This window comes from Melospiza melodia, unplaced genomic scaffold, assembly GCF_035770615.1.
Source record: "Melospiza melodia melodia isolate bMelMel2 unplaced genomic scaffold, bMelMel2.pri scaffold_51, whole genome shotgun sequence".
Classification (NCBI taxonomy): Eukaryota; Metazoa; Chordata; class Aves; order Passeriformes; family Passerellidae; genus Melospiza; species Melospiza melodia.
Window position 1 is genome coordinate 1,463,173 of NW_026948797.1, and position 9,796 is coordinate 1,472,968.

Consider the following 9,796-nt stretch of genomic DNA (forward strand, 5'->3'; position numbering starts at 1 on the left):
TCCTCCCTGTGACCCCTGGCTGAAGTTATTTGGCAATTTAGCTACTTGAGCTGAGATTCTTCTGGGACTTTCAGCAGCCCCTTGTGTTCCTCACATTGGAGTGAAGGAACCTTGTCAGTCTCGCTGGTATAATTTACTCTCTTTCCTCCATTGTGGAAAAAATCACTGCTAAAATCCAGTAATTTTAACAAACTTTTCAAGGAAGGACAACAAAACATTTTCTTTACACTCTGGACCCACAATAGCCATTTTTCTCATCATTTCTCCCATAAGTCACTCAGAGGAAGCTGCATCCAAGTTCCAAGAGTTCTTCCAGAGCGAATCACAACCTCCTCAGAGGAGGGAACCTTGCTGTTGTCAAAAGCACTTGGGGTCAGAGAACAGTGCCCTGAACTCACTGCATCAAAATAATGTTGCAATCTGGTTAAGAAAATTGTTAGTGAGATGCCTCTGCCCCAATTAATGTGCTAACAAGACCAAATCCATCGTGGATTTTATTGAACAGTAAATGTGTGGTAGAGAGAGAGATGGAAACAAAGAGAAAAGGGGGGATGGCAAGGGAGTGACAGGGACAGAGATGTCCCCTGGGGCAGGGCAAGTGTGACATTTTCCCCTGTGTGTGTGGCCTTCCAGGGGTGGGGGTTTCACACCTGAGCCAGTTTGGGTAAGGGGGGATGGTGTTCTCTCCCCGGAGCAGGGATTATCCCACTGTTTCAGGGTGCCGTGTAAGATGTAACCAAATGCATGTTTTCAATCACCATCTCCAGAAACTGTTATAAACAGGTGGGGCAGTGTTCTTTATCTCTTGCATGACTCACCCCTGATAACGCCCTCCAGGGGAGATAGCTTCTGTGAATGGGCCATTGAGTGTCACTGCAGGACTGATAAAATTCCATCATCCCATTTTGGGATGCTCCACCCAGGGGGCGGAACCAAGCATTCCTACATGGATATAAGCTGAGACTTTGCTACACCAGACGTAGCTTGCCTACTGGATTCCCAGAGGACAAGAGCTCCATAACCACCATTAGACATCCAGAGGAAGACCAGACCTTCTACAGCATCACTGCTCTGAAAGAATCACGTTCGTATCTCCAACAGGACTGCAGTAACCATTTAATAGGACTGCAGCCACCACCCTGACCAAAAGGGTGTCAGGTTATATCCTGACTCTGTCCATTTAAGGCAGTGTTTCTGTGTAATTGCTTTGATCCTAATTTTCTTATTAAATTGTAATTCTGACTTAGACTCTCTCCCAGGTTTGCCTTCAAACCAGTACAAAAACCAATGAGCTCATCTGTTGTTTTCTGCCGAAAAAAGGATTTCCCATTCCCAAACCTTTGCCAGATGGAAGAGGAGGCTGAGAGGAAGATGAGGATGCCCCAGGACACCCAGGCAGGTGAGGAGGAAGTCAATGCCTCTTTCTCCCTCTCTCCTGCTCCATCTCCCAGCCCAGCATGGCCCCCGGCTGCAGGACAACCCTGCTGCCAATCCCATCCTGCCGGGGATGCACTGGAGGGATCTCCTTCCTCTTCCCTCTGGCATGGTGGAAAATCCCATCCTCTCCTTGTCCTTCCTCCTCCAGACAAGAAGCTGAGGATGGAGACCAGAGAGGAAAAATCCCCGTGGAAGAACCTGGAGGAAGAGGCTGTTTTGAGTGGCTGCACGGGAAAGGAATCAAACAGAGAGGAAAATCCCCAGAGATCCCACAGGAGGAGGGGCTGCAAACCCAGACAAGGGTGCTCTGTGGAGGAAAGACCCACCCTGAGCCAGGAAGGTGGGCAGAGCTTCAGCCAGAGCTCAGAGCTGGTGGTCCATGAGCAGCTTCATGATGGAGTGAAGCCCCACAAGTGCTTGGAGTGTGGGAAGAGCTTCAGGCAGAGCAGCACCCTGATCCGTCACCAGATGATCCACACTGGGGAATGGACCTATGAGTGTGGGGAATGTGGGAAGGGCTTCAGCTGCAGCTCCCAGCTCATCAACCATCAACAAATCCACACTGGTGAAAGGCTCTACGAGTTTCCCGAGTATCAGAAGAGGTTTCAGAGCAGCTCCCATCTCCTCCGCCACCAGCGAATTCACACAGAGGAGAGAGCCTTCCGCTGCCCTGAGTGCGGGAAGGGCTTCCAGAAAAAATCCACCCTCATCACCCACCGGCACAACCATACTGGGGAGAGGCCCTGTGAGTGTCCCACCTGTGGGAAGAGGTTCCAGACCAGCCCAAATCTCTGCCTGAATGAGCGGAGTTACACTGGGGAGAGGCCCTTCCGCTGCCCCGACTGTGGGAAGGGCTTCAAGAAAAAATCCACCTTTATCATCCACCGGCACATCCATACTGGGGAGAGGCCCTACGAGTCCCCCACATCATGGGAAGAGCTTCTCCATGAGCTCAGACTTGACCAGACACCAATGGAGTCACCAGTAAGGGAAGTTCTGTGAGTGCCCCATCTGCAGGAAGAGCTTCATGCCCAGCTCCAGCTTCTTTCCCCATTGGAAGTCACATGTTGGGAAGAGTGATCCATTTTTCCTGTGATCCATGCTGGGAAAACAGTTGTCCCTTTTCCTGCCCCTCCCAATGGCATGATGTGTCATTTAAAAACATGAGGGTCTGCCCATGCCCGTGTCATTACATTCACTACCACCTCAGGTCACTGCCAGGGGCAGGAAAGGGACTGTCTCTCTCTCTCTCTCTCCCCTGAGGAGAAGGGTGTCCTTTCCAGGCAGGGGAAATTGTGGCCAGGCAGACCCAGTGAGTTGTGTTGTAGTTTTCCCTGTCAAAGTTTTATTTATCCCTTCTGTAATCAATATTGTTTCTGTTTCCATTTGTTTCTTATCTTGTTCCTGTTCCCAATAAATTCTTCTTATCCCAGCCCAGGATCTTTGCCTTTTGTGCTTTCCATGGGAGGTGGGAGGGCAGGGAGGGCAGCGCAGTTTTAGCAGGAGTAAAAAATTGGGGAATCCCATTCCTGAACCCCAGCCCATTGAAACCGAGCATCCCAGCTGGTCCCAGCCCTGGTGGCCATGGCAACAGCCTCGGGAGCGGGTCCCTGTCTGGGGCTGTGGGAACCTCTTCCCTCTGGTGCCCAGGGACAGGAGTGGAGGGAACGGCTGCAGCTGAGTCGGGGCAGGCTCAGGCTGGATGTCAGGAAAAGGTTTTTGCTCAGGCTCCGCAGGGAAGGGTCCCAGCTCCAGGGCTCTCTGAGCTCCGGCAGCGTTTGGACAGCGCTGCCAGGCCCAGGCTGGCATTGTTGGGGTATCCTGTGCAGGGCCAGCAGTTGGACTGGAGGATCCTGATGGGTCTGTCCCAGCTCAGCCAGTTGTATTGTTCTGGGATCCCATGAGTCTGGGGATGGGGCTGCAAATAGTTTCCATGGCAACAGGATCTGGCTGCAGGCCTGAGCTGGTGTCCATGGCAACCAGCCCAGCATGGGGTCTCCATGGAGCTGCCATGGGACTAAGCATAGCAACAGGGGGCTGGTGATGGTTGCCATGGAAAGTTACCATAGCAACAGGACCCTGATAATGGTTGCCATGGATACTGACCACAGTAACAACAGGGTCTGGTGATGGTTGCCTGCGAAGGATCAGATTTTTCACAGGCCCTCAGAGGGGTTCCATGGGGACTTTCCAAGAGTCTCCAGGCTGTTCCAGAGCTGGAATGTCACAGGCAGAGACAGGGGCTCCATGGAGACCTCCAAGAGCTTTCTGGGGATGGTAAAGAGCCCTGTGGTCAGAGGCAGTCACAGCCATTCCATGGTGACATCCCAGGGGACCTTGGGCTGCAAAGGCACCGATCTGTCACAGGCACTCACAGGGGTTCCTGTCATGGGCACAGTGGGAGCTTCAGGCAAAAGCTTTATTTCTTTTTTGGAGAAACTCCTGCTGAGACATGAGGTGGAGAAATTACACCCAACAGCCACCATGGATCCTCAACCCCCTGCAGGGCCCCTGGACTTCTAAAATTCCTTCTAAGAGAGGACACTGGGAGTGGCTGGATCCAATCCCAGCTTTTGTCAAAGCTGTAAAAGATTGGACAGGTGGAATTGAACTTTTACACAATTGGTCCCACAGGATTAAAGACTGAATACCAGATGAATTTATATAAATACAGCTCTGATTGATTCTGATCATGATTAGACAGAATGTTCATTTACACCATAGAGTAAATGAAGAAAAGGAGTTATTGTTGTGGTCCGTGGTGGTGGTGGACACAACCTTGTATCAATGGGCAGGAGCCATAAGAGCACAAGCACAGGCAGACAACAGACACACAGACACAGAGACACACAGACACAGACACACACAGATACACATAAACACATACACACATACACACACACACACAGGACACACAGAGATGCACACAGACACACACAGAGACACACACACAGATACACAGAGACACAGACACACACATACAGACACATAGACACACACAGACACACACACAGACACACACACAGACACACAGAGACACAGACACACACACACACACAGAGACACAGACACACATATGCAGCAGCTCAGCAGTGAAGACACGGGAGGGTCCAGGCATGGAGTTCCAACGTGCTTCATTGTAGAGCAACACCAAAAGCGTCCAGGGGCCAAAGACAAAGACAAAGGAGGGTCCAGAGTATAAATACAGGCAAAGAAGGTGCAGAGGAGAGCACCAGGGCCCCAATGCTCTGAGGGCTCAGGGATGGTACACAGGGAAGGGACCAATAGGAAATGCCAGAGTAGATGGACAGTGTTACACACCAGTGGGAAGACAGGGAAGGGAGAACTCACCAGAACATAAACATATAAGGGAAAAAGGAATAGGAAAGGCCAACGGGCCAATAGGGAGGACAGAACTGGGACAAATTAACATAGTGCTGCAGAGCAGCAGGGGGAAGCCTTTTTTCTCACTTTGAGCTTTGAGGAATGCCCAGAGCCTGCGGTGTGTCTCTCCAGGGCATTTCTGCTGCCTTTTCCCTGGTAGGCTCACAGGTTTCCACAGTTATGCAGTGTCACAATGATCTCCTTGGTTCTGCAGCCCTGCTGTAGCTGCTGTGTAACAATGGGCCTGTGGTACCATGAGGCTCTGTAGTGTCACCCACAGCCCCTCACAGACTTTTAAGGCCTCTCCGAGTTCCCCATTGCCCCTCATGGCCTCTCAAGGCCATTCATGGCCCCTCATGACTGATGGCCCTTCACAGCCCCTCACAGCCTCAGGCCCGGGGCTCCTCCCAAGGCAGGAGAAGAGGTTTGGCCCTACTTGCTGAAATAAACAAGGGCCAGGAGACTTCGTCTCCTTTTTAGTGCCTTTATTAAAAGTGATCAGCTCAGGATAGGGCAGCTCAACGGGTCTGCAGCATCCGTCGTCTCTCCCAGGGCAACTCAGAGGAGGAGGATATGCGCAGCTCTGTCCACCAGGGGCAGAGCTGGGGGAAATCCAGTCCTTGTGGAAGCCTTAAGGGTGTGATGTCCCCGTCAGATGGTGCCCCTCCCACTCCGTCAGCTTGGTCTCACCGCTGGGGTCAACTCCCATGGTCAGGGCGAGAGGGTCCGAAGGTGTTCCGCATCTCTGCAGGCTCAGCACTCGGCTCCTGACGTCCAGACATCACTCCAGTCTCTCAACTCTTATTTGGCTCGTTGTTTTTAGGGTTCCTGCACGTTTGGAGTAGGCGTCCCACCGCATGCTGGTCCTTGGAGTCACTTTGCATAGCCCCCCCCCACCCTCTCAGGTCTCTTCACCCTTCAGGGAAAAGTACACCTTAGCCTCGGGCAAGGCTCTGCTAATACAAAAGGAGCGATTAGCCACAACGACCCGTGATTACAATAACAAAACACGAAGAACTTGGGCAGTTACAGTGATCTGGCTGCCTTTTTGTAACTTTTTCTCACAAAAAAAATATTAACCAAATTTTTGTTCATAACAGTCCCCCCTCTTTTTCTTTGATTGAGCTTAAATTCTAAGCTCGCATCAACTCCTAATTTTTTTGTTTTGAATCTACTATAAATCTCTTGTGCACTTTGGTAATCATGGTTACTTAACCTTGTTACTTCCTTTGCTTTCTTCAGGTTGGTCTGCAGTGCAAGTACTATTCTACTAAAACAGATAAATAAGCATAGTAAAAAGAGCAATCCTCCAAGTACACACACAGTGAGAAAAACTACCTTTTCCCATACATCCTTTTTGAAAATCTCCAGGTTCTTCCACCCACTGGGATCAAGTGTAGGAGTTTGATCTTCATTATTTACACATGCTAACCTTTTTATTTAGTTTGAAATGATCCTAATAATTGAATTCTTTGTCTTTAATACTGCCTGGAGCCAGATAACTTTGTTTAACATAGATATTGGGATCCGAATTTGGCTTTTACAATTTTGGATTTTCTCAGTTTCTATTTCACTGTGCCTGTTCTGTTTAATTTCTCCCAAATTATTATATATAGGAACTCCCAAATTTGATCCAGTTTCTTTGGGTAATAAGAAAATTGGTTTTATCACTCTAGCGGTGCAGCTGCCAGACGAGATCAAATCTAGGGGTTTAAGGCTCCCCTGAAATGTGTTCCAAAAGGGGTTTATCTCTTTTCCAGTACACTCATATAAATACTTGTAAGAAATAATTTTTCTTACCATTTTCACCATTTCTTTGCTTTTTACTAGATCTGCTGAGCTTGTTTCAGCAGCATCACATTCAAAGCACAACCAGGCTTCCTCTATAGGGCACTCTCCTAGGAGTGGCTGCCTAAAAGTGGCAGTATTGTATGCTATCCAATACACTCTTTTATTTTTCTGATAAAGGACCAATTGGGAGAGGTTAACACAATCAGGGTTAGAACTGATGTGGACTCACGACAAGGAGCTCACTTCCTCCTCACAGAGGGGTTGGTAGCATTCATTGCACAGCTCAGCTGGGCTCCCCTGAGCACCACCAGCAATCAGAGCCATCATCACTACCCTTCCCAAGAGTCCTGTATGGGTCATCTTGCACAGCCTGCCCACCCGGCCTTGCCTCTTGGGGAATTTTACTGAGGAAAAGCTTCCAAGCTCTTTAGAGTCCCTTCTACCCGTTTCTCTGGTTAAACCTCTCTTGGTCTGTTCCCTACCAATTTTGGTTTCCCCTCCCAGGGGAGTGTTCTGTAGAGGATTAACCTGGAGTCTTTAGAAATAAATTGGGGAACTTAACCAGAATTACTTATTTACAGTCTTAAACTTTTTACCAACATAGTTTACACAGAACAGTCTTAAAACATTTTAAGCAATATTAGAACTCTGATGCCAATTTTTTTTTTCCCACACAGTTCAGTCTTTTTGACTCTTCCTTCTGAGAGTCAACTTTAAATCACAGTATACTCAGGTGAATTAACTTGTGAAGCAGATGAATCTTGTCCAGCGCCGGGGGATGAGAGTGATGTGGACTCTGGTCCAATGCCAGAGGGGAAAACTGGGAGTCTGGCCCAATGCCAGAAGGAGAAAGGGGTGGAGTCCGGTCCAATGCCAGAGGAAGAATGGGGTGCAGTCCGGTCCAATGCCAGAAGGAAAAGAAATGGTGTTGAATCCTGGTCCAATGCCAGGGGGTGAGAGTGATGTGAGTCCAACCTTTTCCTTTTGATCTGCACCGTCGAATTAGTAAGGAAGTGTACCTGAAATGGACTTTCAAACACAGGCTTTAATGGTCTGCTATTTAATGATTTTATCAAAACTCAGTTTCTCTGTTTAATGTTATTGGTTAATTTCTCTTTTTCCATAGCTTGCATGTTTCTCTCATCAACTTCTACATACTCTGTATTTTGCAAGGAGTTGTATTTCTCAGCTAACTTAACTCCCAAAGTATTTTTATTCCCCTATTTTACTGTGTATTTAATTCACTGGTTTTCTGTTCTATTTTTCAAGATGTTATCTATTTATCTCTTCCTTCTGTTTCTTACTTTCACTTACAGCTTAAATACTTCTTTCAACCCCTTACACTTAAATATTTTTTTTTACACCATTCTTCTACACAGTACACTTCTCTCTAAGGAGATGTGGTAAAACTTGTAATGCACAATCTACATTACCTCTATTCTAATTTGTCTATATTCATTCTCACACATTCCTTCACACCCTCAAGACACAAACTGGATCATTATTGCTAGATAATCACTGTGGCTCCCCTCACCTTGGGGTTGGCACACAGGTCTCAGTATCCCTGGGCCTCTTGGAAGGGCCCTGGCTCTGGTTGCCTCTGGTGCACATTCACCTGTGAGGCTGTCTGCGTGTCACTCACGCTCTTACAACTACGGCTCCCTCACACATCTGGGGAGCACTAGTCTGGTTTGCAGGTCACACACACACTTCCACTGCCCCCTTCCCACCTGCCCGGGAAGTTGAGGCTGACTTTGTGACTCACTCTCACACACACAACAAGACAACAATAAGGTAGCTTTTACTTTCACATCACTTATTACAAGTTTAGTTTTACTGGCCAGTTTTGGTGCTATTGGATATCCTTTCTACCTAGCTGTTTTTTCTAACTTCAGATGTTTTTCACTATACTATACTATACTATACTATACTCTACTATACTATACTCTACTATACTATACTATACTATACTATACTATACTATACTATACTATACTATACTATACTATACTTCTTAGTACTTTGTTGAGACAGGACTTATCTGCTCCTGTATCTATTCTAATTCTTCATTTAGGGATCCCACTTTAAAGTTTACCAAGGGCTCTTCTAGATGTTGCATCGGGTCCCCTATAGTGTAAAGCCCCTGACCCTCTAATTGTCACCTCTAAGGATCTTCCCTAAATTATCTTGTTCCCTGGCTATTGCTGCATCGAGACTGAGCTTTCTACAAAACCTCCTGACGTGTCCTGCCTTTCCACAGTAATAGCAATGTCGTTCTCTCAAAGGGCCTTGAGGTGTCTCAATCCCTCTTGTACCTGACAGTACTGACCTATCCTTGCCTTCTCCTGGTAGTGGACCCGCCCACCCTGCACTTTCTATAGCTACAGCAACCATGATCCTAGCCTTGGCCCTTGCTTTATCTTCCTCCCTCCTTAAATACACCTTCAATGCCTCTCTTAATAACTCATTAATGTCCTTCTCTTGCCAATCTTCCATCTTTTCCAGTTTTCTCCGTATATCACGCCAAGATTTGGTAACAAATTGGACTTTTAGTAGCATTTGACCTTCTGGGGTGTCTGGGTCTATTCTAGAGTACATCTGGAAGTTCCGCCTTAGGCGATTAAGCCAGGCAGCAGGAGCTTCATCCTTCCCTTGTGCACCCTCAAATGCCAATTGGGTGTTAGTTCCTTTGGGAACTGACTCTTTGATCCCCCGTATTATCAAAGACCCATATTCCCTCATGGCCTTCCTCCCCTCCTCCTGATTAGGGTTCCAGTTGGGCTCCGTTAGTGGCAATTTCTGTTCACCTGTTGGCACCTGGGGTCCTGGACTGTTATCTTTCTCCCAAATTTTTATGCCAGCCGCCCTTATCATCTGGACCTCTTCTGGGGAAAATAATATACTCAGGATGGAATTCATCTCCCCCCAAGTGTAGATATTTGGACCTAGAAATTGATCCACTTGGTTGGCTATGCCCACTGGGTCCTCAACTAAATGCCCCAACTCTTTCTTGAATCCTCTCACCTCAGAAGCAGTTAGGAGAGCATTCACAAAGCCAACACCTCCCGCTACTCCTCCCATAGGAACCTCTCTGAGCCGAAAGAGTCTCTCTGCCTTGGAGGTCTTGGATCTGGTGCTACAGTACGGCCCATCTTCAGATGCCAAACTACTTTGTGGGTTCTTT

At 47.8% G+C, this 9,796-nt stretch overlaps 1 protein-coding gene across 1 annotated transcript; it reads left to right on the plus strand.

Moving 5' to 3' along the window:
- Nucleotides 1-1,077: 1,077 nt before the first annotated feature.
- On the plus strand, nt 1,078-2,787 carry LOC134413811 (zinc finger protein 239-like). The gene is made up of 2 exons (XM_063147857.1): nt 1,078-1,399; nt 1,586-2,787. Exons 1-2 carry the CDS (start codon nt 1,288-1,290, stop codon nt 2,437-2,439), a joined length of 966 nt encoding a protein of 321 aa, XP_063003927.1. The 5' UTR covers nt 1,078-1,287; the 3' UTR covers nt 2,440-2,787.
- Nucleotides 2,788-9,796: the final 7,009 nt, after the last annotated feature.